We start from the raw sequence: 26,653 nt of genomic DNA on the forward strand, positions 1-26,653 counted from the left end.
ATGGCTACCATGTCCCCTGGTCCTTTACCTGACACCAATGATGGTGGAAATGAACTTGTTTTCTTCAGCCAGTCATCTTTCTATGTTTCATTGGACCAAACTAAAGTACCAGCATCATCTCCTTGGTGATTAATCTCTGAATCTCACTTCCATTCAACCATCCACAGTCCACGACTGCTTTGTACACTGCTCGCTGTAACCTGGTTTTCTTCTCTTTAGGTGTTAATGGTGGTTTACTGACTGGGGACAACCAACATATTTTACCACACTCTGAGTTGATTTACCCTCTTGAAGGAGTTTTATAATCCTTTCCACTCTTCCCACATGACAGGGGTCATGTTTCCTGTCAGGTGGAACAGCTCCTTAAACTCTGCAAACTCATTTATATATTTAGAGTATTTATTTTAGAAAGACAAGATATAGAAACTACTAGATGATTCCACAAGTTTTTTTCCATCTACTTAATATTTAAAAATGGTGGTAAAATACAATCTTTTAAATATATTTTTATTATCTTACGACATAGATCTTTCTCAACAGCTGAATGAACATCCTCAGAGTGGTGTTTTTTCAAGGCTCCTATTTCAGTTTTTTCCACTTTGAATCTACCATATTTTTGCTGTGTTTATTGACAATGAAAGTAATTAGGATAAGTCTTAGACCCAGAGATGGTCGGTGTACTTATCACAAATATTTTTGGTATCTTAAAATGTTCAGACTTAATACCTTCAATCCATCAATCCATTTTTCATTAATCCGTCGGTGGGGTCGGGGAGGGGCCGGAACCTATCCCAGCTGTCATCGGACAAGAGGCAGGGTGCATATTAAAGCAGGTAGTCATTTTAAGATTGGCACCTGAGACTTTTCAGATACTATCTCAAAATGTTAACAAAAATGTTTGAGATACTAAGTCAAGATTTTTAGAAATTGGCACAGAGTTTCAGATACTATGTCATAATTCTATGAAACCAAATAATGATTTCGACGCTGACAAGAGTCAAATAATGTTCTATTTCTGGCTAGAAACGGGCTTCCATCGACCAATACAGTATTCGTAATTTTTGACCTTGCTTCGTGTGTTTTGGACCTCCCGCCTTCCGTAGTTGTCAGTGAGGCGTCGGAGCTGCTCGTTCGGTGAAGGGAAGATGTTTGTGTTTGTGTAGCTCAGCTCAGCTCAGCTCAGGCGTCGTCAAACATGTCTCTTAATGGAGGAGGAGGAAGCAGAGGGTTCTACTTCAACACCGTCCTGTCGCTGGCTCGGTCGCTGGCAGCTCACTGGCAGGCGCCGATAGACAAGGTAACGGTCCTGCTAGCTTCCAGCGTCAAGCTAATACCTGTCAGAAGAATGTGACAGTTGGGCCTGTCCTAAACTCCACTGGTTTCCCGGACTGCTCTGTCATGGAGCGGAGCAGAGCAGGAATTTAACGTGTCTGACAGTCTGTATATGTGGGAATAATGTTGTCATTTACAGACTTAGTGACACAAATCAGTCATATTTGTATTTTACTTTAAATCAGGATAACGTTGGCTAAGTTAGCTGTTTGTAGCCTTCAGTTAATCTTCTCAGTGGTTAAAATACATTGAATGGGAGGTGTGCCACCACGTTTTAAATGTGAGCGATTTTTCCTTTAAAATCTTTTTTTTCAACTATTCTTTCACAAGCATAAGTGCTAAAAGCATTGCTGTGTGACTCCAGCAGCACAGACTTCCTAAACATTGAGTTCATCCCTCATCCGGGTTATTTGTTTTGATTTGAGAACACCATAATGTTTAGATGAAGGTTAGTGTCGTTTAAGTTGTGAATTTAATGGTTCATCTGTGTCTTGAGGACCAGCTATGGTAATGAATTAATTTCATGTGTGATTTTCACTGCTACAGCAATTAAAATGGGTAACAATCTGCAAACAATAGGATCATTCATCCATCCATATATCTACGTTCTTCCATTTAAATGAGTTCAAGTTTGGTGGCAGTACCCCATAGCCTACATCCTTTCCCCAGATAAAACCCCAGATTATTTATTTTTCTGTTTCACTGAAGCCAAACATTTGATCCAATCGTCATGGTCTCAACAACAGAGAGAAACAACAGAATAAACACTGAGTTGGAGTTTGGATCCAGAAAAACGAGCATGATTGAAGTATTTCATTAAGTTTGGGCTCTCCATGGCTGCTGTGATGTGTCCTGCTCGCTCACAGCGGTCACAGGACAGCTTCGGGATTACGTCAGAGGAGCAGACTGAGGCTGAAGTGGTTAGAATCAGGAAGTTTTAAACAGGTGTTTGTGATGAAAGAGCAGCGGTAGCAGCAATGCCGTCACCTAACAGCCCATTTCTTCACCGTTTTAATGGTTTGTGGCAGTTGTAAGGTTAAAGATTAATCGACTTTGTTTCTGCTTTTGTCCATGTTGTTAACTCGTTTAACAAACACGGAGGAGCCTCGATCTCTTGTTAACTCGATCTCGTTATACTGTGCATGAATTATTAGGGATTCACAGCATTGAAGTTGCGGATGATATTATTCAATAAGCAAGAAAATGAAATGATTGTTGATTGTTAAATAATTAATCTGGAAGTGCCATTGGAAGCCATGCAGGCCCATGCCATCACACTGTCTCCACCGTGTTTTACAGGAGATGTGGTGTGCTTTGGGTAATGAGCTGTTCCAAACCTTGTCCTGACTTTATTCCTCCCAGGTTGGTCTTAGTTTCATCTGTCCAAAGTAAGCTGGTCCAGAACTGGACTGGCATCTTTACATGTTTTTTAATCTGGCCTTTCTTTTTTTGAGTCTGATTATTGGTTTGAACCCTCTGCATTTGCTCTCATGAAGTCTTCTCTTTATGGCGGACTTAGATACTAATACATCTGCTTCCTGGAGAGTGTTTTCACTTGGGTGGATGTTGTGAAGCGGTTCTTCTTCACCTGCAATCATCCACCACCGTGGACGTTCACGCTTCTTAGAGTTCCTGACCTCAGAATGTACTAAACTGTTGATTTGGCCACTCTTTACCATCTCCACTAGCTCTCAGGATGGTCTGTTTCACTTTCACTCTGAGAGCTCCTTTCACCGTTCATCAGCTCCAGAAACGATGGATTAATGAGGGAATAGCTCAGGTTTCAGTCCATGAAACAGCTTTTGAGTTAATTGTCCAATTACTTTTGATCCCTTGAAAAAGATGCAGCTACATATTAAAGACCTGTAATTCCTAAACCTCCTTCCTAAACCTCCAATTTGGATGTGAAAATCCTCAAATTAAAGCACTTTAAGCCCATATTGGTATCTTGAATATGTTTTGGTAAACTAACAAAATTGTGTCAGTGTCCAAATATAGGACCACACTGTAGCTTGCTGTCTGTGTCACATTTGGGGTCAAATTTTAGGATTTCTTTTTCATTAATGGTTAAACAGTTAATATTTTCCAAATTACTGCACAATGTCAGAAATTATCCTCGAACTGAAAAGGGACACCTCCATGTTGCTAATATAGTCAGACCAGCAGTCTGGAGCCACCAAATATTCAGTCAGCTCTGAAATATGACAAACGGTTGCAGATTTTCACCAATTAGCACTTATCATCTGCAAATGTGGCATTTCTTTCATCTGCAGATTGTGGAATTCAGTCACATTTATTCTGTAATACCGACAAAAACTGGCCTTAAAACTTCCCTTTTTGAAAGAAAAACCACCGATTTGTTTAACACACCGATCCTTCTGTATCGGACGTATATTCTTCTCATCTTTGGACAGTTTTAACTCTTTTATTTTCCTACTTTTAATTTTATCAACACTCTATTGCTACTTGCAGAATCATTTTTATTAATGTTGTTATTCATTTGTGTCTGTATGTGTGTGTATATTCATATTTTGAGGTTTAGAGTCTGCTCTGTAAAAGGCTGCATCTCTGTTTAAAGACACTGTGATGAATGAAGCTCACAGTCGGCATGCTGCAGGATGGTGGAGGTGGTGGAAAAATATGCAGATGTATTCAGGGACTGTCGGAAAATGAGTAAAAATGCTTTGATGGCATACTTTTGTTTTGGTTATAAGATTTGATACATGTAGGCTAATCCTGTTCAAATTTGTTAAATAGCAACAGATAAAACAATCAAAAGAGTTTGGAGCATTGAGGACTCATCTGGGAGTTTATTGAACAATAAATCTTTAATGAAAACTGTAAAAACATCAATTGCAAACAGACTTAAACAGACTTGTTTCCAGAGATCAAATAGAAGCAGTTTGGTTCTCATTGTTCTCATGGTTCTCAAGTTGTTGGTTTTCATCTGAGTGAGAAGTTTCAGAACAGTTTGTTTTAATCTTCAAAACCTTCTCTGGCAGTCAGTTTTCTCTACGGGTCTTAATATTTGGCAAACTATCATCTGAAATCCCAAAGGCACCGTTTATGTCTGGATGGGGCTGGCGGCGTCAAGATTTAGGCCATCTGTTCCAGTCTCACAAATAGCTCACAGTCTTCCTTGAATTGTGCCAAACTGCAGCTTCACTGTTTGGTGGAGGCACAGAGGCACTCATTCTGCTGATGGTTATATAATATGATCACAGCAGAGGATGTCGGAAAGACAAGATCCTCTGCACGTTCTAACAGATAATACAGATAGAGGTTTAACTCTGTGTAAATGGGAGGTGAAACTTACCAGAGCTGAGCTCTCTTTTTAAGCGTCCATTTAGCTGATGATTTTTAGCTGAAGCCGATTTATCTGGACAAAGCCATCAACACTATTGGAACTAAACTGTGCCTGTTGAATTCCTCTGGCAAGGTAATGAATTATATTGCTTTTGCATCTAAGTATCTTGCCAAACATGACAGATGATGTTAGCTGCTGTGTTTTTCCTGTCACAGGTCCAGAAGCTGCAGTGCATGTGCCCAGTGGACCTCAGAGGAGTCTTCCAACTGGACGAGAGGAGGAGAGACGCTGTGATCGCACTGGGCATTTTTCTAGTAGAGTCAAACCTGCAGGTAAAAATCATGCCGTCCGGTTTCTGGTGCTTTTGTGCCAAGAGCGACTTTAAAGAAGGATGTTTTGCTACCACTAACATAACTAACACTCTGTGGGATGCCTGTGTTGCAGCACAAAGATGTGATTGTCCCTTACCTGCTCGGGCTGCTCAAAGGGCTTCCTAAAGTCCTGTGGATCGAAGAAAGCTCAGAGCGCAAAGGACGAGGTGTGTGATGATTCCTCATTCATGCATATGATCAAATGTGTGCTAGTTTTTCTGTCCTTAAAAATGATTTTTGCTCATCTTGTCCTGCAGAGACTCTTCCTGTTGCAGAGAATTTCAGCTTTTGTCTTGTAACCTTACTGTCAGATGTCGCCCAACAGGATGAGAACTTACGAGGACAGGTGAGTGTTTCCCAGAATTCATGCTGGTTAAACTTCTGTCCAACCTGCTGGGATGTCATGGTGCCATTGGCCAGAATCGCCTTTTGTGATTTTATCACTAAGACGTTAAAATTAGTATTATTTTGTACGATGAAGCTTTGCTCTGACGCATCCAGGAAGAACCTGAAATTATTTTTTCCGATCTTGAGAGTTGTAACTGATCCCTCTTTGTGGCTCAGTTTCTTCAGTCCAGTGTTAAACTGGACAAAGTTGTTAAAACAGTGGGATGAAAAGTAGTTGCTGCACATACAGTCTTTAGCTAACTCTGCTGGAACATTACCTTCAAATATAGTTTATCCACTGGGCTCTGATATCCTTTGAGGCTGCTGGTAGATGGAAGATGCATTCTCCTCAGTATAGCTGACAACAGAACATTTCCACCAGAAGCTGGCTTCATCCATCCAGCAGGGTGGATGTGAGTGGGCGGGGCTTAGCAGAGTCAACTTAAGGAGTGACGTACTTTTGAAATGTAAATCAGAATGGCTTGTTAAATGAGGAACTTTCAAACAAAGTCTACACATTATACATGTTCATATTGCAGAATAATAAATAATAAAATAATATAATAATAAATACAATAATAAAATTCAATCAATATTGTTAAAAATTGAACATCCAATATAGAACATTATCAGCGGTTTAAAGCTGAGTAACAAACAGAATGTCAGCACCCCCCCCCCGGCAGATAAAGAAAGGTCTAATATTTCATTTATCATCAGAGGTATTCAGAAGGAAGCGCAAAACTTCCAGCGCAAAACTTCCACCGCAAGGGCTTCTGATGTCTCTGTAAAATCATGACTACTGAACGCTTTCATTATCCAGACAAAGTTGTTTAAGAGTCCCATTAAGATTTCAGCTCAGTCGCGCAGTAGATACCGTATGAGAGAAGTTAAAGGAGCATAAATAACTGATTTGTGGTGTTATAGATCTCAGTGTCAGCATACCTCTGCTGGATAAAGACACTAACACAGTGTATGCTCTTAGTAAGCCAAGTTTACCTGCTATGTAGCCGTGGGTTGTTTCCTGCTTGTAATGTGCAGCAACACATTCTCCACTCTCTCGTCTTGTTGCATTAAAAGACCAGTTTTTAGGATCAGAAATATATTCAGTCCTTCTAAACGTTAAAAGGTGCACGCATCATGCTGATTTAAATCCCAAACATTTTAACATCTGGCAGACTTTTTAGGATGTTTTTCTGTCATTTGTTCTCCATCAGTGAAACTTTTTCAGCCATCAGCATAAATGAAAACATCTGGCTTGTGACATTTAAATATTTCCCCAGTTTGCTTTTGGTGTCTTCATCAGGAAAATAATCAGTTTCTTTTACTGACAGTGTAATCCAACAATGGTGTTTTAAGGCAACTCCCAGGGTCCTTGTTGCTGTTTGCACTGAGTAACATCACATTAAGTCAGTAGATGTTCCTTCAGATAGATTAGCACTCAAACTGTTACAGACCACCTCTGACTTTGGGCTGAATGGTTGGATCTGAAAGCATTCTGTATGATTCACACCTGTAATTAGCCATGTCCACTTGTGATCAGATAGCCAGACGTGAGCAGGGTCTAAGAGCCAATTAGAAGCCTTCTTCCACCTCTACAGCTGCCATGTTACTTTGGAGGCAGAGCTGAGGCTCAGCAGAGAGGGAGGGAGCGTTAACCTTGTTTATGACACATTGTTTGAATTCAGTCAGTATTCCTGTCAATGAAAATGTATCAGGTTTAAAACAAAGTTAAAGAAAAACAAACCTGAGGCACGTCCAGGTAAGAGAGGGTTAAATGGGTGGATGGATAAATGATAAATGTTTGGATGGATAAATGAATGAATAGCTCTGTAATGGCTTTTGTCACTGAAAATGTCCCAAAGACTCATTTCTGGATACAAGCAGGAACCTGGATAAATATTTGTTAAGTTAACAGACTTAATGCCTTGGGACCTGGACGGACCTGTCAATCAAACAATCTTCCAGAATGCTTTTTTTGTTATTTTATGTTCTGTGAAAATGTGAGATGTTTGTTTCTCTGTGAAATGTTTTTCAGATCCTGGAGGCGATCATGGACATCATGCAGGTCCTGCTGGACATTTGCAAAAACCCGGAGGCTCACGATAAAGGTGCCGACATAACCCACCTCATGGCTCATGTGTCTGCTGCCTCCAGGTATTCATGTCTTCTCTGTACATTCTCCCATGCAGAATACCTGTGCAGGTACACTGTGCCCACCCTGCTCGGTGTTGCCAGAGCCTTTGGTCGATACAGCAACACCGACGAGCCGCTGCTGTCCAAGCTGTTCCCTCGACCCGTCGCTCCCATGCCGTCCACGAGTGACGACAGCGACGACGCCCGCCGGCGATCCTTCAACGACTTCCGTTCAATCATGCCGAGCTCTCTGCTGACAGTCTGTCAGGCGGACACTCTGAGGCGTAAAGGCTCCTCCGTGTCCAGCGTGTCGCAGCAGGTATTAACAGGAAGCTAAATAAACAAGATGACTCACCCAGTTAGCCGTGTAAAAACAAGATCCTTCTTTTGTTTTCAGGCCAGTCCAGAGAGATCAGGTCTGACGCCCAGCTCACCCGGGGATCCCTCTGCACAGTACTTCGAAGGTAAAAGGGCTCAGCTGGAGTATCTTTGTGATTTACTGTCCTTGCCCCTCACGCACCTGCTTCCATCCAGCTTCGGGCCACAGCCATCTCGTCTTCCCCTTACAGAAGTCTCTCCTCCCTCCTCAGGCTCGTACCTCCCTGATGGCAGCGCAGTTGACCCTGATTACTACTTCTCCACCATCAGTTCCAGCTTCTCCGTCTCTCCTCTTTTCACTGGGAGCAGCTCTGGAGAGTTCCATGTCCCTCTGGATATGCTCAGACAGCTCCTCCACATGGTCAGCAGCAACACTCGGCTCTCTGTTGTGCTTAAGTACAGCTGAGAAGCATGGAATTAATTCAGCTTGTTTGTCCTGAACAGGTTGAACAGTTTGTCTCGGAGTCGTTTTTTAAATCGGTGGACGGCACCTTGGCAGAACTTCTTGAGGTATGACTCCTACGCAGACGTCTTCTTTTTCTTAACCCTGCTGGCTCTTCATCACACTTGTTTTGCTGTCTTGGCAGATGAATCCTGGCTTTCATCTTTACTACAAAACCTTCAGTGATCCGCTGTATGTTGCTATATTTAAAATGCTGAGAGACACCCTGTACAATTTGAAGGGTGAGGAAACCTCTCTTCCCTTTTTTCATTAAATTATTAAGCAGTTTAAATCCAGATTAAATGAATGATTCATTGTCCATACTCCAGACCTTCAGACTGACTTTGTGAAGGAGGTTCATGACTTTGTCCTGGAGCAGTTCAGCAGCAGCCAGTCTGAGCTGCAGAGGATCCTCCACGATGTCGAGTACCTCCAGAGCGAACTGAGCCCGCTGAAGCTGCGCTGTCAGGCCAACGCAGCCTGTGTGGACCTCATGGTGTGGGCTGTAACTGAAGAACAGGGTGAGACTTGGATCATGTAGCTTAGTTGATCTGTCCTCAAAGTTTTCCACTGTTCACTGGTTTGTTTTTCACCAGGAGCTGAGAACCTTTGCACTAAACTGTCAGAGAAGCTGCAGTCCAAGACGTCCAGTAAAGTCATCATCGCTCACATGCCCCTCCTCATATGCTGTCTGCAGGTAACAGTTTGTCAGGGAAAGGAAGTCGAAATAAAGGTTATATTTCTTCATAAATATCACTAATCATTAGTTGTACCAGAGCTCAGACAAAGCAGCTGGACGAGCATGTGAAAGTGATCATGATAGATGCAGATATTTTGTTTCCTTCAGTGTAATAACTTGATTTTTTTAAATAGCTTTTATGACTCTTATTTTCTTCTTTATTTCACTCTTTTCTGCTGTGCAGCGCTTTGTGACTGCTTATCTGTGAAAATAAGTAACTTACTTGCTTATTGTTGCTAAAGAGGCTGCTGCCTGCCTCAGTGGGATCAGTGGACTGGATCAAAATGGATCAAACTGTGACTGCACACCTTTGAGTCGTCTTTTTTTGTGTTCGTATTCAGGGTTTGGGTCGTCTGTGCGAGCGCTTCCCGGTCGTGGCCCACTCCGTGACCATGTCTCTGAGGGACTTCCTGGTGGTTCCTTCTCCTGTTTTGGTGAAGCTGTACAAATATCACAGCCAGTACACTTCAGGTAACAACAGCAGGGTCTAAATCAGTCCAGTCAGCTTCTGAACTCTCTGATGTTGTCTTACAAATGTCTTTTTTTTTTAAAAAGGAGCCGGTGAGATAAAGATACATGTGACCAACGAACATTCCCAGTCCACCCTCAGCACCCACTCCAGTAAGAAGAGCCAGCCATCCATGTACGAACAGCTGCGGGACATCTCCATCGATAACATCTGCAGGCAAGTGCACTTTCATGATATATGTAATGTTATAAAAAAGCTTGGGATGGAACAGTAAAACAGTATAAAGAGCAGTTCATACAGGTGACATGGAAAATCAAAAGCTACTATTACCATTTAGTAATAAAAAGGTACTGCTAATAAACTGAATTGATTGAAGTGGTTGGATTTAGAAGAATATGAGCAGGCAAATGAAAGAACTGAAATGATCTTCTCAGTTTTTCTGATGCAGAAGGAAGTTGTGCCACTCTGAAAAAGCTCTTTTCAAAAGAAAAGTAAAAAAAAGTTGATGCTGCAATGGTAAAAAATTAAATTTAGTATATTTTGGATCTGTGTTAATCATAAATCAAATGCTCTATTTTTCCTACCAAATGGTTGTGAATGTTAATATCAGCTGCTGTTAGCCCTCATTTTTCATATCAGACTGAAATCTTCCAAAATCCAAACTTTGCTGCAGTTTTCTGAAGCTTTCATACCCCAGGAAACTGTTCAACATCCTCTGCAAACACATCAGAATAACTTCAACCTTTTCTTTACGCCCTCTCCTTCCGCTCTCAGGTGCCTGAAAGCCGGCCTGACCATGGATAACGTCATTGTGGAAGCTTTTCTCGCCAGTTTGTCAAATCGTCTCTACATCTATCAGGAAAACGACAAGTAAGTCAGTCACATTAAAAAGATCATCCACTTTAATTTGATGAAATAAGAGCGCTAAAAGTCGTTCCCCTCTGTTCAGGGACGCTCACCTGATACCAGACCACACCATCCGGGCTTTGGGTCACATCGCTGTGGCCCTACGAGACACTCCCAGAGTGATGGAGCCCATCCTGCAGATTCTGCAGCAGAAGTTCTGCCAGCCTCCCTCCCAGCTGGACGTCCTCATCATAGACCAGCTGGGCTGCATGGTCATCACAGGAAATGTGAGTGTTGGATTTCCTCTCAGAGATGAGTTTCATTAATTTTTTTTCCATTGAAAAGAGATTTGTGTATGTGTGATGGGAAGAAACTGGAAAAACTTTTTTCCAGCTTTTTTCAACAAGAACAGGCCACAAAATAACAAGGACGGTACACGTGTGTGCAGCAACAAACATTTACCATCTTATAATCTAAGGTCAACATGATCAGCACTCCTGTCTTTATGGCCTTTGCATTCATTAAAAGGAACCCCGGCTACGAAGACGTTATTGTCCTTTATGATCAATGTTTGTAACAACTATATAAAAACGATCTTAAAATCTCTCAAAATATCGTTGTTTGTATAATAATATTGGAAAAAATATTTTTACTTGTAGGCCGCCATTGTTGTTTACGTCCCAAGCCTGTCTGGGTAGTGACATCACAGCGTTGCACTGGGCTCAGTCCCATTAATTTTACCCTACGGTGCAGAACCATGTCATCAGTGCAACCTTTTCAATTTGTACCTGAGAGAGACGTAAGCGAGGAGGAGAACGCTGAAGACTTCCGGACTGCTGTGTTGACTGATCGGGTGACTCGTCCTCAGCTTCCTCCGTGATCGTGGCCGTGCCCGATGGTTCGCCATCAGAGGAACCATTCGCAGTAGCGGGTTGTTGACATCCTGGCAGGAGAACATTTCGCGTCTCCTGCCTATGGCGTTTCCTCGAGTGGATTTCACTTGTTTCCCAAGGGCGTATTATCTGTTTACGTAAAAAGAAATTGTAGGCATTTGGCTTTAGTCTCCGTCTATAACCGGCAGCACCTGTGAGCTCTTTGATCAACTTAGGTCGGCTAAATGCATCAAATGTTTTTGGAGAGAAGTGGCGAGAACACTTTGGGTTCTTTGGAAGTTGTACACAGCCACAAGCAATTTCACTCTCCTTTCTTCTCTTCTTCACTTCACTTGGAGAGCGGTATATTCTTACATCACTGCCCTCGTTTCCCTTGGATTGAAAATTACACCCAAATGTGGCGTTTTCTCGCTCCTGAAAGTCAGCGAGTAAACAGCGAAAGCGGATCGGCTCAGGGCACAAAGCAATGAATTTACGTCATCATCCCAGCATGCATTGGGCTAGTAAAACAATGGCTGGACCCACAAGTGAGAATATGTGTTATGAATTGCGATTTTTAAAGAAATAACAATTCTTCATGATTTTTTCAACAACACATTCTAGTGTAAGGCAAACATTAAAACATATTTATACCTTTTAGTTCCTCCCAGTCAGGATGAACCTTCAAGAGTTTGTGAAGCCTTAAAAGTTGATCTGAACAAAAACTGATAAATATATGAAAAACATTTCCACTTTACCCAATATTTTTCCCAGTTTGTTGAACTATTTCGACTCTTTATTCAGACCACTTGTCCAGGAGATGACATTAAAATTCAAATCAAAATCAAGCTCCAGAATGGTTTTCAATCTCATCTCACTGATTCACCCAGTCGGGGGAGATATCGCGGCGGTCTAAAACAATGCCCAAACACTGAGTTTGTGTGTTGTAATTGCTTTATTTTTGGTGACATCCTTTTATGCTAAAAGATTTAATGTTGATGTTTTGCTTTCCTTTTAGCAATACATCTACCAGGAAGTGTGGAATTTATTTCAGCAGATCAGTGTCAAGGCAAGCTCCTTGGTTTACTCCACCAAAGACTACAAAGATCATGGATACAGGTGAGCGCCACCTTAAAAAACAACCTAAAACACCTTCAGTTTCTTCTTAAGTGTGACACTTCTCTGTGTCTGCTTGGGACTGTGCACGAACACATGCATGCCAAGGATTTTCAGTATATTTGGGCTGCACACGGCCTGTATGACAAAAACTACAGCCTTGCCTTTGAGACTTAAAGCTGAGTAACTGGACACTGATAGACTGTAAAAAATAGGACAAATCACTGACAAAATTGTCAGTTCTAACATGCAAAAATGAAGCGTATTGATTCTCCTGGTCAGAGAACACTCTTCTCTCTGCATGTACTGATTTCCTTCATTTATCAGCATAAACTCCACAGTTTGAGCTGCTTCACGGTTTGTTCCTTCAGTTTAAGGTTTAAGGAGAAAACCTTAAATGGATCTTAAAGACAACACTTAAGGGGGCTTTCTGCGATGCATTTTCTATTTTGAAATCTTTAACTCACACTGTTTGTGCCTCTCTTACTGACAGTGCTTATTTGGTGCCACATTAGTCTGACTTGGACAAATGAAGAGTTTAAATGTCCTCTTTAGTAGCAGCAGTAGTGTTCACCTGATAACTTAGATATGAATCTACTCTGTCGATAAAGCTTTTGTGGTAATGCCTGCTTGTTTGTTTCCACAACTATTACCCAGTTTGTGTTCTTTTTGTGCAGACACTGTTCTCTGGCCGTGATTAACGCTCTGGGTAACATAGCAGCAAACCTCCAGGCTGAGCAGATGGTGGATGAGCTGCTGGTCAACCTGCTGGAGCTTTTTGTTCAGCTGGGTTTGGAGGGGAAGAGAGCCAGTGAGAGGGCGTCAGACAAAGGACCGGCCCTGAAGGTAGGCCACACATGCGTGTCAGCTTCCATGTATATCAGGAAGAAGTTGATCCTGGCTTCAACTTTATCTTAAAAATGCTCTGTGTGAGTGAAGTAGTACAAAAGTTATCAGTATTTATCACTTCACAACCATGACAATTTGCGCCATTTTCCTGCTGTTTGTTCAAACTCCAAATCCCCTTTGAAGATACTTACGTGTTCCTTCGGCTCGATTTGTCTAAGGAAAAACATCTGAAATGCACAGATTTCGTTTAAATCTGATATAATTGGGTTATTTTTAATTTCTCAGAGAAGCATTGTGGCTTTTACATCCCCTGCAGGACTCCAGGACTTCATCCTGCCTTGGATTTTTCTTTAATCTAAAAACTAAATTCATCTTGAATGCTTTTGAGGAAACAAATTTTTCTATACATGAGTGCTGGGTTGGTATAGTCGGTACAGTCAGTTTCAGTCTGATGGTGCAGAAGTTTTTGCTCAGGTCACGTCAATAGTTCCTATCCGTAACATTTCAGCCCTGAACAGATGTTTCCAAATGCATATGTTAAGAATATTTTATGGTCCATTGGCTCACCAGTCCTGCACAGCTGTTGTTTTTTTATTTAAAATAAAACTTGTTACACTGGTCTTAAAAAGATCGCTTTCTGTTCAGCGGTGATGTCTCACACGGAGGCTCAGAAACAAGATGCAGACAGAAAGAGACAAAACTGAATTTTAACATCTGTTAGAGAGCTGCCTGCTCATTCTCAGCCCTGTAGCGTGGGGCTGACTTCTGCAGTCAGATTAACACAGAATCATCCCTGTCAGATGTTATGATCCAACTCAGCCTGCAAGAAACGGTGTGACATCATCCCTTCATGTTGTCGTAGCCCACAGGCTTTTTCTTTGGGTGGTACTGGATGAAACTCCAGTTCAGTGTGTTGAAGCTCCCAGAGCTCTGAAGGGAAGCATGTCCTCACTGGCAATGGGACAGGATGTAATCAGCGAGTTCTAGGGGATAAACTATTTATACATTCAACTTTTGGTGTAAAAGCAGCATGAGGTTGCCCTTTATTAATAAAATGTTGTTGAATAAATGTACTTTTCTTATTTTATTTTTTTTAGGCATCGAGCAGTGCTGGAAACCTTGGTGTCCTAATTCCAGTTATAGCAGTGGTAAGTGATCTGTATATTTTTTGTTTTATTCTAGTAGTTACTGCAACTTCTTCTCTAATTCATCGCAGTTGCTTGGCATGACTTATTTTTATGAGAACATGAAAACTGAGTTTCTCTTCCTCATCATCCGAAACACAAAGCACTCTGCGGGTAGAACCACATTTATGGTAATAACCACAGAGGTTGTTGTCTTCTGCTTTCAGCTGACAAAGAGGTTGCCACCAATTAAGGAAGCAAAGCCACGTCTGCAGAAGCTGTTCAGGGACTTCTGGCTCTACTCTGTGGTCATGGGGTTTGCTGTTGAAGGCTCAGGTAGAAAGAGTTCACTCTATGATATTTCCTTTATCTGTGCTTTCATCTTTTCATGCCTTTGTTGAGATTTCACCAAAACAGTCCGAAAAATTAAATAAAATTAATTAATATAAAAGGAGCACTGTGTAATTGTCTGCTGTTTGGCAGATTCTGTCATTTCCGAGTGCGTTTGAATGGTATTCGTTAGATTCTGTAATTTCCGATTGCGCTGTGAATGCAACACTCCACTTCGGAAAAACTAAGGTTGCCTGACGCTGGGCACACACTACCCAACACATCCATCACTCAAATGTGTCACGATGTCTTCTCCATCGAGGGAAACCACTTTTTCAAGTTCTGGGGTAATTTTTAGAGATATGAATTATAAATAGATGTTACATTTGGTTAGACTTTCTGTGAAAAGATAACTTACAGAGAATGTCACTGTTAGTTATTCTGCATTCTATTAGTGTTTTGTGGACCCCAGGTCCCAGGTGTTCAGCTAACTGTGTGGTAATAAAAGCTAATATTAGCTACGTAAGGCTAAAGGATGTTAGTATTTGGTCTGATTGAGGGATAGCATTAGCAGGCGACACATTGTATCTGTTATCTTCAAAGCCTCTTAATATCATGTTACACTTTGATTGAAATCAGCTGATCTCCGTAACATGATGCTGAGTAATTTCTGTCCAGCTAACAAAGCTACTGAATAGTTTGGTGCATAAACTCACGTGAATCAAAAGTTTTCAACGGAGAATACGTTACGTTTGTTTAATCAGATCAGCTGATCGTCTGCAAAGTAGCAGCGAATCGCGCTTGCGCCACCCTTTATCTCTTCTAGATCACTGTAATCAATATGGCGATGCAACTGGTGTCCCTCCGGGTAAGCCTTTGTGTGGAGCGGACCGTGGTATATTTAAATAAAAAGGCGAAATCTAAAGTAATAAAAACGGAACGACTCGTTTTATAGGGTAATGATATAGCACTAACAACGTAGTTGTTTATATTATATTATATTCCATTTATGTTAGTAAAACACCATAATCATTACACACTTATCCTTTAATCTACGACCCCAGTCCCAATGGAAACTGTAAATAAAAACAGAAAGCAATGATTTCCAAATCTCCTAAGCTAATATTTTACTCACAGTAAAACATAGAAAACAGATTAAATGTTGACAGTGAGACATTTTACTGTCCCCCCCCCCCCCCCCCCAATGCCATCAGAGATGCAGGCTTCGAACTGAGAGCTGATAACAAGCTGGATGGTCCCTCTCCTCTTTAGTCTGGAGCATGCAGCGTCCATGATTTCCAAACAGAATTTCAGGTTCTGATCCATCTGACCGTAGAACTGTTTCCCACTTTGCCTCAGTCCATTTTAAAAGAACTTTGGTCCAGAGAAGACGGCAGCGTTTCTGGATCATGTTCACATATGGCTTCTTCTCTGCATGATGGAGTTTTAACCTGCATTTATGGATGTTACGGTGAGCTGTGTTCACAGACAGTGACTCCTAGAAATGTTCCTTAACTTCTGAGAGACCCTGCCTCCGAAGGTGTTCTTTTTGTACCCTGAGCCATTGCAACATGTCCCTCCAGCTGTTTCATTTGAGCACCACATACCTTTCCAGCCTTTTGTTGCCACTGTCCCAACTTATTTGGGGTTGTACTTGTTTCTGTGTGAATCTATTTCTGATCTTTTTTCACATTTTACACTCATCACGAATATAAAATGTCCGTTTCTTGGCTTGTTGCCATCCACAGGTCACCACATATTTACCTTTTGAACAGTATTTGAATCTATCTCTAGCTTCAAACTAAATGCAGGTATATATGTGGTATGAGCATCAGATGATCCTCCTGCTGTATGCGTGGTGTGTTTGTTCTATTATAAAAACATTCCAGATTTCTTCCTGGTTTCTTATGTTTGTGTGTACCTGTAAGCTTCTGGAGTCCTTCCAGCTCTCCTTCTTTTCTCCAAACACTATCTGTAATCTTATATTTACTGCTGTTGAAACATCCAGGTCTTTGGCCGGAGGAGTGGTACGAAGGAGTTTGTGAGATTGCGACCAAATCACCGCTGCTGACATTTCCCAGCGGAGAGCCTTTACGCTCAGAGCTGCAGTACAACTCTGCACTGAAGAACGACACCGTCACTCCGGTATGACCACACAGATACACACACTTCCTCACCGTGTAGTACACCTTCTGACGATGGTTACTATATTTCAGGCGGAGCTGAATGATCTGCGCAGCACCATCATCAACCTGCTGGATCCTCCTCCTGAGGTGGCTGCTCTCATCAACAAGCTGGACTTTGCCATGTCCACATATTTACTGTCTGTTTACAGACTGGAGTACATGAGGTATACAGACATGATGCTTTCATTGCACGTGCAGGTTTGACGCGTCACTAGTTTTAAAACTTATCTTCTATCGTGTGTTAGGATGCTGCATTCTCTTGACTCGGACCGTTTTCAGGTCATGTTTCGATACTTTGAAGACAGAGCGATACAGAAGGATAAATCTGGTAAGCAGAACCAGAAACGCAAAGGTTTTCTAAAAGATATAATGTCGGTCGTTCAGAATACGTTGATATTTAACATGTTTTCTCAGGTATGATGCAGTGTGTGATAGCTGTAAGCGACAAGGTTTTTGAGGTCTTCCTTCAGATGATGGCTGAAAAAGTAAGTGAGACGTTTTCACTGAAACACCTTTTTCATATTTAGAGCGTATCTTGATCTACAGATTGATCGATACAATCTTAAAAGTAATCGCTAATAAAAAACGTAAATCAAATTTGATATTGTCAGCCAAAAACTAAAGCGCACGAGGAGGAGCTTGAACGCCACGCTCAGTTCCTTCTGGTCAACTTCAACCACATCCACAAGAGGATCCGCAGAGTGGCGGACAAATATTTGTCTGGCTTGGCTGAAACGTAAGACAGCACTGATACACATTCATTCCCTCAAAATACAGCTCCTTATATGCCACAGCTGATTATCATGCGTCTCCTCAGTTTCCCCCACTTGTTGTGGAGTGGCCGTGTGCTGAAGACTATGTTGGACATCCTGCAGACGCTCTCCTTGTCCCTCAGTGCTGTGAGTTATTATTTTTTAATCAATCCATGAAACATCCATCTCTTAGTCTACCAAAACATTTGTGATAACTGATGTGCACACCATAGCTGTAATGGTGATGTGTGTGTTATATTGCAGGACATTCATAAAGACCCGCCTTATTATGACATCCCAGATACCCCGTACAGAATCACTGTCCCGGATACGTACGAAGCCAGAGAGGTAATGTTGGTTTATTCAGAATTTCATTCATTCAGAGTTCACTGTCTGCATGCCATTGAGATAAACATAAGAAAATAGTAGATTTTAAACACGCTACATGTAGAGTAATTATTCTATTTTTTATTTTTGTAGAGCATCGTTAAGGATTTTGCTGCACGCTGTGGAGAGATCCTTAAAGAGGCCATGAAATGGGCGCCGTCTGTCACAAAATCCCATCTACAGGTGACGTTTTTAATGAAACTTTCAGTTCTGAAACAGACACTTAAACGGTCTTAATCAAAGTGAATATTTGAACCTTTTCCAGGAGTACCTGAACAAGCATCAGAACTGGGTGTCGGGTCTCTCCCAGCACACGGGCCTGGCCATGGCCACTGAAAGCATCCTGCACTTTGCTGGTTACAACCGGCAGAGCACCACACTGGGGGTGGGTCACTAACTGACAGCTGACACTTACTTAATGGTTTGGTTTGTCTTTAGAGGGAGAGTCTGATTATTATAACTTGTCAAGTAAGAGGAATTTTAAGTCTGAGAAAAGCAAGAGTCCAAGAATGGAGCCCTGTGGAACGCCACATAGTGATAAACTGAGTTATTGGTCCAACAGTCTGTAACAAACAATCAGAATACATAAGAAAAAAGAAAACACATGGTTTTATTGAGCTGTGTTGCAGAGATCTTTCATTCGTTCCACACATTTAATAATGATAATTGACATCTTATTTATTCTCCATCACTTTCTCTATTAGTCCACTCAGCTGACTGAGAGGCCAGCCTGTGTGAAGAAGGACTACTCCAACTTCATGGCCTCCCTCAACCTCCGGAACAGATACGCTGGAGAGGTAAATTCTTCTTTTATATCCTTAGTTAGCAGTCTTATATGCTTTTTTCTCTTTTTCTGAAATATGTTCTTTAATCAAAGGTAAATTTACATACAAAAGAAATATGAATGTGAATTGATGTATAAGTGTCTTGTTGATTAATGAGCTGAATGATTAATCACAGACAAAGGTTGAGCCACCAAAAAGTTGTCTTGAGAGACATCACCAACGTCTAACTTTAGCTGCAAACATTTTTCTAACATGCTTATGAACATAAGAAATGCCAGCCAAGTTTAAAGAACATTAAAGAGGGTATGTTATAAAGCCTTTTTTGCCTGTTGAATCTGTAAGATTGTAAAGCCCACAGTACAGAAAATAGGGAGGTATTCTCTCCTGCAGATGGAAATGTTCCTGTCTGGAATGCTTAGTTTACAATCCAGCCTCTTCCTCCTGGACTTTATGACATCACTATGAAACACATTTGCATACTGGCTGACTCGGACATAGACTGGGGCACCCTCAAGTAAAGAAAGATCTGCTTTTCCCTTCACTTTGACCTGTCAGAGCAGAGTAGGCCTTTCCTGAGGGGATCTTAAAGAGAAAGGAACTAAAACAGAGAATTTCAGGAAAGTGACAAAGGTCCTACAGCAGTGGACAGTGGGATGTATTTCAGATGATGACATTCAGACATTCTGCTGGACAAAATAAACACAAATTGTCATTTCATGAAGGAAATAAGGTCATGGTTGTCATGGTTAACTCTGATGTTACAGACATATTGATTCTCTGCTTTATTTCTGCTTCTCATATTGTATTCTTGTTCTTCTGTAGGTTTCAGGTATGATCAACTTTGCCCTGGCGGTCCGTGGACAGTCTGATCTGAGCAGGCTGATGATCAAGCAGATGGGAGAGGCTTTGGACTCGGCTCAGCCTGAAGCCTTCACTGAGGCTATGTTCAAACTGGCTGCGTTGCTCATCAGCAGCAAAGGTTTGACTTTTTCCTGCTTTCCTGTGCTTAATTGTACCAAGAATATGAACTCATTATGATGAGTGTGTCCAAACACTTTTACAGGAACTAGGGACCACGGCCCTCAGTTCCTAGAACCATTTTAGCTCCTTCTCCGAGGCAGGGTCTTTTCTGGGTTCCACAGGAACATGACGTAGGTGTTTGGTGGTTGGTAGCTCCGCCCCTTGTCTGAAATATTTACTCATACGACACGGACACAACCGGCGCATGTTTATTAAGTTAAACTTACACGTTGTCTCCTTTGTCTGCGGCCCTCTGCTCTCCTTATTTCCTTCATGAAATGAAGAAGTATCGCCTGCTGCTCAATTCTTTGTCTCCTGACTCTCTCTTTTGTTTTGTTGTTGTGTGTTGCACTAAAGTAACACGTCTGTCCCAGATGGTTGCGTCACATCAGTCCCTGTCAAGGTCCCTGACTCATGTGCGAATGCAAAAAGAAACAGTTCCCCTGGGGAAGGGCAGTTCTTATAACTGCATTCTTGGAACGTCTCTGTCCGAATGCAGCTATTGTCCTGAGATTCTTGTGATGATTCTTGGCTCCTTTTCTCTCTTCTATATTTCTTAAAAGTATTTAACAACGTACACACTCGTGACATCTATGAAAAGTGTTTTTTAGTTTTTATTTCTAGCCAATCATTTATTTTAGCCATCTTCTTTTTTACGATGAACTTAGCTGGTATTAATTTTTGTCTTTATTTCTGAAATGATGTGATTTTTTTAAAAAATTTTTCTTGTCACATTTTGAGCTCCATGACTGTAGAAAGGTGCTATATTGACAAAGAGTCGTACCAACTGTGCGCCCCAGTTTTCCAATGTTCTGACTCCTGGTTTTTCATGTGTAGACTGCGATCCTCAGCTCCTGCACCACCTCTGCTGGTCTCCGCTTAAGATGTTTACGGGACATGGGATGGAAACAGCAATCGCTTGCTGGGAGTGGCTGCTGGCAGCACGTGTAGGAGTGGAAGTACCGGTACTTTGATGCGTTTTTATCGGTTTTGTACCTGCTTTCTGTCGGTGCATTTCCATGACGCAGAGCCTCAGTGTTTTCTTCTGCTGCATAGTTTATGCGAGAGATGGCTGGAGCGTGGCAGATGACGGTGGAGCTGAAGATGGGCTTGTTCTCAGACACTCAGGTGGAGGCCGACCCTCTGGCTGCATCAGAGGAAAGTCAGCCTATCCCCTGCCCTCCTGATGTTACCCCTCACCACATCTGGATCGAGGTCAGATTTTATTCTGCTGGTCTTCTCATCAGTCTCCTGCCTTTCCACATAAATCTTTGTGTTTTTACCACTTTTCCCTTAGTTTCTAGTCCAGAGGTTTGAGATAGCGAAGTATTCCAGCGCAGATCAGGTGGAGATCTTCTGCAGTTTGCTGCAGCGCTCTCTGTCTCTGGATGTTGGCGGTGCAAAGAGCAGCCTCAACCGCCACGTGGCTGCCATCGGATCTCGTTTCAGGTATCACATAAAAAACTTTTCCAGAATTTGTATGGTGTGTTTTATGATCCACACACTTAAACCTGTTTATTCTTCGTATGGCTGAATTGAACTTTTAAGAATGCAGAATGTAACAAGCAGATTATTGTTGGTAGAAGTGTTTATAATGAGCGGATTTCTCTCGGCTATAGGCTGCTGACTCTGGGTCTGTCTCTGCTTCACTCTGACGTCGTCACCAACGCAACTGTAAGAAACGTGCTCAGAGAGAAGATTTATTCTACAGCCTTCGATTACTTCAGGTACCACCACAGATTGTCTGACATGTACTAATCTTATCTTATCTTTTTGATAGACCACAGAGACCAAACAGATGGAATGGAAGCAAAGAAAAAGTCTTGATCTGCCCCTCATTTACGATCATATAAATACAGGAAATAGGTGCAGAGATTTATCCAAACATGGTCAAACATAAATGTAAATTTAGTTTGCACAATTCTAAGGAGCTTTAAAGTGAATATTTGGTCTGAGCTCCTTTATTCTTCAACATAGCCTGAACCGTCTTAGACAAGCTTTCTGCCATTTCTTTAAGTAGTCTTCAGGAATAGTTCTCCAGGCTTCTTGAAGGACATCCCAAAGCTCTTCTTTGGATGTTGGCTGCCTTTTGTTCTGTTCTCTGTCAGATGATCCCACGCTGCTTGAATAATGTTGAGGTCCGGGCTCTGGGGAGGATTCATCCCTCCATAAGACCTGTTGCCACTGATTTTCAGTCCACTTCTTGTGTCATTTGGCATAGCTCAGCCTTTTCTCCCTGTTTCCCTTCCTTAAGAATGGCTTCTTGACAGCCACCCTTCCATGGAGACCATTTCTGATGAGGCTTGGGCCAACAGTAGATGGATCAGCTGAAGGTCCAGATGCATCTCTCAGGTCCTGTGTCAGGTCTTTGCTGGATTTTTTTCCTCTTTCTTAAGGACATCACTTTCAGATCCTGTTCATCTGCTGTAGATAGTTTTTTTTTAGTCCTGACACTTCTTATTTTGTCCTCTGAAAAAGCAGAAAATGTCCAAAGAAAAACTCTGACAGACCTTCAGAAGGCCTTGTGAACTATTGATCAGGACTACTTTAAAAGATTATAAGAAAGTCTGACTGCTGGAAGGAAACAGAAAGTAATGAGGGCTGGATCAGGACTTCTGCACAATGCTGCTTCCACAAGTAGCTAAGAAGTGCAGCCTAAACTACTCCAAAAGAAGTAGCTGAGGCTAAATGTTGCTGTGGTGTTCCTGTCAGAATAAATATGACATTATCAAATGGGAGATTGCTAATTTGAGTTCTACTTGAGCTTTTATATTTTTTACTGCAAATTTCAAGGAAAGGAATATGAGCTAAATTTCAACATTTATTCAGAGAATCATTGAGTCATCCCAAAAATGTCAACTTGTTGGTGATGCTTTCTGAATGGGAGTCACTGAAATCAGCTTCCTCTGAACTACATGAATGTTTCAATGTTTCAATCCAACTTATTCTGGTCTTTTCAGCATGTCTCCGAAGTTTCCCACCCAGGGGGACAAGCGACTCCGTGAAGACATCAGCATCATCATCCGCTTCTACGCCAGCATCCTGTCGGACAAGAAGTACCTGGCAGCGTGTCATTTGGTCCCACCCGGTGAGCTTGGTACTACTCCAGCCCCGAGCACACTCTCTGCTGGGATATTCGGATCGCTTATCGTGTCCAGCACAACTCCGATATCTATCTTAAGTAAGCCTAAAGCGGTGGAGCTGCACCGCAGCAGGGGCATGCTCTTACGCATGTCAAATTTGACGCTGCTTATCCTCACAGAGCTGCTTCACTCTAAGAATCCTAACTTTTGATTCCTATTATTGTTTTTAAGGCTTTCATTTCCCACTTTTCATTTGACCTTTTTCTTACCTTTCATTGGTTTGCGCTTTATTCTATTCTATTCAATCTGTTTATTTATGTTTAATGCAGCTGTGAGGAAAAGCACAAATTTGTCAGCTGCATCAAGATGCATGATTATTCATCAGCCCACCCGTCTGCCCGCCTCCACGATCGATCAGATTGGTTTCAAAAGAAGAAAGCCACAAATTGAAGAATGATTCCCCCCCACCACCAGAAAATCCTCTCCTCATTCTAAATGACCCCGAGTAAAGACATGGTTTCATTCTCATACACATCGAACCGCTTCCGGTAGACAAGTCCTCAAATCGCAGATCCTGGATCAGATTAATCAAAGAACATCTGGCCAAGAATCAGTGGTTCGAGGTAACTTCTACCTTCATTTTCACTGGATTTCTCTGCTTTCAAATGCATGACCATCACAGCAGCAGAGGACTATGTGACACGTCATCTCACTTTTCAAATAAACCCCATCATCGATCACACAGTTTGTCTTTCACTCTTTAGAAGTTAGAATATCTGACTTTTTTAAGACTCACTGTACAAGTTGTTACAGAGTAGATTTACAGACTAATTCTGTTTATCTGCAAACAGATAATCAGGACGCGTCCTTGAACAGTCTGTCAGTGATGAACGCCGCCGACCTGAGGAGCAACATAGACTCCAGCTCTCGCTCGCAGCAGAGCAGTCAGGGATGGATCAACACGTACCCGCTGTCGAGTGGCATGTCCACTGCCTCCAAGAAATCAGGTAGAACTTTAATCACAAACCACAAGACTCACAGAGAGTAAAGGATCATCACCAGCCTGCCTGGACTCTGGTCATTACATCATCACTTCAGATGAAACAAAAAGCTTTTTATTAACAAAGTAAATTTATGTGTATAGCACATTTCATGTACAAAACAATTCAAAGTGATTTACATAAAATTAAAGCATTGCAGCAGGGAGCATAAAAAGATATAGATAGAAATAAATAAGATAATTAAAATTAATAAAAACAAGCAACAGTCTCGATAAGTTAAAATATATCGTGCAGATTTCATGCATAGACACATGAGAAAAGAAATGTTTTTAACCTGGATTTAAAAATGCCTACATTTGGTGACAGTTTAATCTCCACTGGCAGTTTGTTCCACTTGTTTGCAGCATAACATCTAAATGTTTAGTCTGGACTCTGGACTGGACCAGCTGACCTGAGTCCTTGGATCTAAAAGTTCTGCTAGGTTTATATTTTCTGAACATATCACAGATGTATTTTGGGCCTAAACCGTTCTGGGATTTGTAAACCATCAGCAGGCTTTTAAAAACTATTCTGTGACTGACTGGAAGCCAGAGTAAAGATTTTAAAACTATTGTGATGTGTTCAGATCTCTTAGTCCTGGTTAAAACTCTAGCAGCAGCGTTCTGGATGAGCTGCAGATGTTTAATGTACTTTTTGGGAAGTCCTGATCGAATCCTGCACGTTTAGGTTCTCATCACCAACGAGTGAACTGTTTCAGATGCTGCCTGTACAAGTTCTTAGATTAGATTAGATTAGATAACCTGGTTAAAATATTATTAAAATGCAAAGAATTAGGTTTTAAACTATACAATTCTCCAAATGTCAGATGGGGGATCGGGACTCTTAAACATTAGATATTATTTTTTGGGTTGCACAATCGAGATTTCATGGATGTAGGATCACACTTGCACTCGATGATTGATATGGAAAATAATCGTTTAAATTAATAACTTTTTCAGTTCTGCCCTTAAAAATGATCCAACTGAGTCGATGGATGCAAAAGACATTAAAAACCTGGAAAGTGTGCAGACATATTTCAGCCTGTCACAGAAAACATCAGGCTGATGTGGGCTGGCTTGATGACTTTGTGGGGAAAAGGAGTTTAGAGGATTTCAATTTTCTGAACAGATGAGACATGAGAAATTTAATCTCCTGACTTCTGCAGATTTGAAAAAGATTTGAAAAAGCTAAAAATCCGTCTCAAATGAAGCTCTTTGACCTATATACAGATGTTTGTTGTACTGGAAAGGACTGATAATTGTTTGTTATATGATGTTCAAATGTTCAAAAATGACACCTTTCATTTTTTACAACTTTCATAACACGACAGCGTTAGTAGATTGAAAAATACGAGGTGAAGTTGTGAGAAGGTTGCAGGAGGCTCCATATTCACACATTTCAGATCAAAAAGCATCTTATTTGATAGAGGAGGAACTCTTTATTCACTTAGATGTTTCAAAAGTCCAACTGAACAGATGAAAAACTTGAAAACTGACTTTGTGGTTTAACTTTCTGCACATCTTCTTTTTCTAGGCACGTCCAAGAAGAGTAACAGAGGAACTCAGCTCCATAAATACTACATGAAACGCAGGACTCTGCTGCTGGCGTTACTGGTGAGTCCTGGGAGCAGTTTCCATTGTTTTTTAAATGTCCGATGATGAGTTTTTCACTCTCAAACTCCTCCTGTCTTTTTCCAGGCGAGTGAGATTGAGCGGTTGACGACGTGGTACAACCCGCTCTCCACTCAGGAGCTGGCCATCGCCACAGAGCAGTCGGTGGAGACCAGCATCACCAACTGGAGGTCCAAGTACATCAGCCTGACGGAGAAACAGTGGAAGGACAACGTCAACCTGGCCTGGAGTATCGCACCTTACCTGGCTATGCAACTACCAACAAGGTGGCAACTTTCTCCATTTGTTCTCCCTCAAAAAGAGAGAAGAACCCTTTGACTTTTACTAAAAAAACCTACAGAACAAGGACGGCCTGTGTCTGTAGGTTTTGATGGATGATATTGAATATTGATAAAATCCTGTTGCAAATTCTCCCGTCTCAAAGCATCAAAAATACATATTCTTACAGGATGAATAAGATAAGCCAGTTTAGTATGATCCAAACTGAAACCAAGGTTCCATGGTGGAGATTTACATATTCTCCAAGAGTATGAAAACCTATGAGCTCTTCCTTTGTAAACACAGGGTCTGTCACCGGAGGTTAAAGTCAGTCCGGTGGCAGCTTGTGATGTGTGAACCGGACATTTGTCTTTTCGTGAGGCCTCCGTGTTGAAAAAAGCTTTGCATGTTTAGTCAATTCTGCAAAGTAAGAAATAGGCATCACCCGAGTAGATGTGAGAGACTTAAAAGTAACAAGACTGAAATCAGTTTGTTCCTGAGCTTTAATTTAAACATCTTATTAGGGTTATTTCCCAAAAATTGGTCTTCACACTGAAAGAAAAACATTTCAACAACATTTGCATTCATACAGATGTTAGGAGAATCATCAGATTAGGAGCCACACTGTTACCAGGAGAAAAGTCTGACTTGTGTGCGTTTTGCTTCCTGGTTTCTAGGTTTAAGAATGACGCCATTGTGGCTGAGGTGACCAAACTGGTGAGACTGGACCCCGGAGCAGTCAGTGACGTACCCGAGGCCGTCAAGGTGAGCTCGCTCAGTCCTGTGAATGTCAGCTTTTAATATTTTAGACTGAAA

At 41.5% G+C, this 26,653-nt stretch overlaps 1 protein-coding gene across 4 annotated transcripts in view; it reads left to right on the top strand.

Moving 5' to 3' along the window:
- Positions 1–1,098: 1,098 nt before the first annotated feature.
- pi4kaa (phosphatidylinositol 4-kinase, catalytic, alpha a) overlaps positions 1,099–26,653 on the top strand; it is a 37,020-nt gene continuing 11,465 nt past the window's right edge. The window contains exons 1-40 of one of the 4 annotated variants that reach the window (XM_072371281.1): positions 1,099–1,297; positions 4,855–4,971; positions 5,084–5,177; positions 5,268–5,356; positions 7,433–7,505; positions 7,587–7,849; positions 7,928–7,994; positions 8,121–8,269; positions 8,353–8,418; positions 8,496–8,592; positions 8,680–8,871; positions 8,947–9,047; positions 9,431–9,560; positions 9,645–9,774; positions 10,333–10,428; positions 10,508–10,691; positions 12,295–12,395; positions 13,070–13,238; positions 14,339–14,389; positions 14,593–14,701; positions 16,704–16,840; positions 16,912–17,045; positions 17,127–17,209; positions 17,296–17,366; positions 17,493–17,617; positions 17,699–17,780; positions 17,898–17,981; positions 18,114–18,203; positions 18,286–18,405; positions 18,725–18,817; positions 19,628–19,784; positions 20,663–20,790; positions 20,882–21,040; positions 21,123–21,274; positions 21,445–21,552; positions 22,786–23,006; positions 23,760–23,915; positions 25,482–25,561; positions 25,646–25,845; positions 26,515–26,602. In XM_072371281.1, coding sequence (XP_072227382.1) covers positions 1,196–1,297; positions 4,855–4,971; positions 5,084–5,177; positions 5,268–5,356; positions 7,433–7,505; positions 7,587–7,849; positions 7,928–7,994; positions 8,121–8,269; positions 8,353–8,418; positions 8,496–8,592; positions 8,680–8,871; positions 8,947–9,047; positions 9,431–9,560; positions 9,645–9,774; positions 10,333–10,428; positions 10,508–10,691; positions 12,295–12,395; positions 13,070–13,238; positions 14,339–14,389; positions 14,593–14,701; positions 16,704–16,840; positions 16,912–17,045; positions 17,127–17,209; positions 17,296–17,366; positions 17,493–17,617; positions 17,699–17,780; positions 17,898–17,981; positions 18,114–18,203; positions 18,286–18,405; positions 18,725–18,817; positions 19,628–19,784; positions 20,663–20,790; positions 20,882–21,040; positions 21,123–21,274; positions 21,445–21,552; positions 22,786–23,006; positions 23,760–23,915; positions 25,482–25,561; positions 25,646–25,845; positions 26,515–26,602 — 4,848 coding nt within the window. In that variant the 5' untranslated portion in view covers positions 1,099–1,195. Of the gene's footprint in view, positions 1,298–3,819; positions 4,772–4,854; positions 4,972–5,083; positions 5,178–5,267; positions 5,357–7,432; positions 7,506–7,586; positions 7,850–7,927; positions 7,995–8,120; positions 8,270–8,352; positions 8,419–8,495; positions 8,593–8,679; positions 8,872–8,946; positions 9,048–9,430; positions 9,561–9,644; positions 9,775–10,332; positions 10,429–10,507; positions 10,692–12,294; positions 12,396–13,069; positions 13,239–14,338; positions 14,390–14,592; positions 14,702–16,703; positions 16,841–16,911; positions 17,046–17,126; positions 17,210–17,295; positions 17,367–17,492; positions 17,618–17,698; positions 17,781–17,897; positions 17,982–18,113; positions 18,204–18,285; positions 18,406–18,724; positions 18,818–19,627; positions 19,785–20,662; positions 20,791–20,881; positions 21,041–21,122; positions 21,275–21,444; positions 21,553–22,785; positions 23,007–23,237; positions 23,724–23,759; positions 23,916–25,481; positions 25,562–25,645; positions 25,846–26,514; positions 26,603–26,653 lie in introns of those variants that run through there. The other 3 variants (XM_072371282.1, XM_072371283.1, XM_072371284.1) reach the window with 3 other exon arrangements.

Source organism: Leuresthes tenuis, unplaced genomic scaffold, assembly GCF_036924035.1.
Source record: "Leuresthes tenuis unplaced genomic scaffold, fLeuTen1.0.hap1 SCAF_19, whole genome shotgun sequence".
NCBI classification, from domain to species: Eukaryota; Metazoa; Chordata; class Actinopteri; order Atheriniformes; family Atherinopsidae; genus Leuresthes; species Leuresthes tenuis.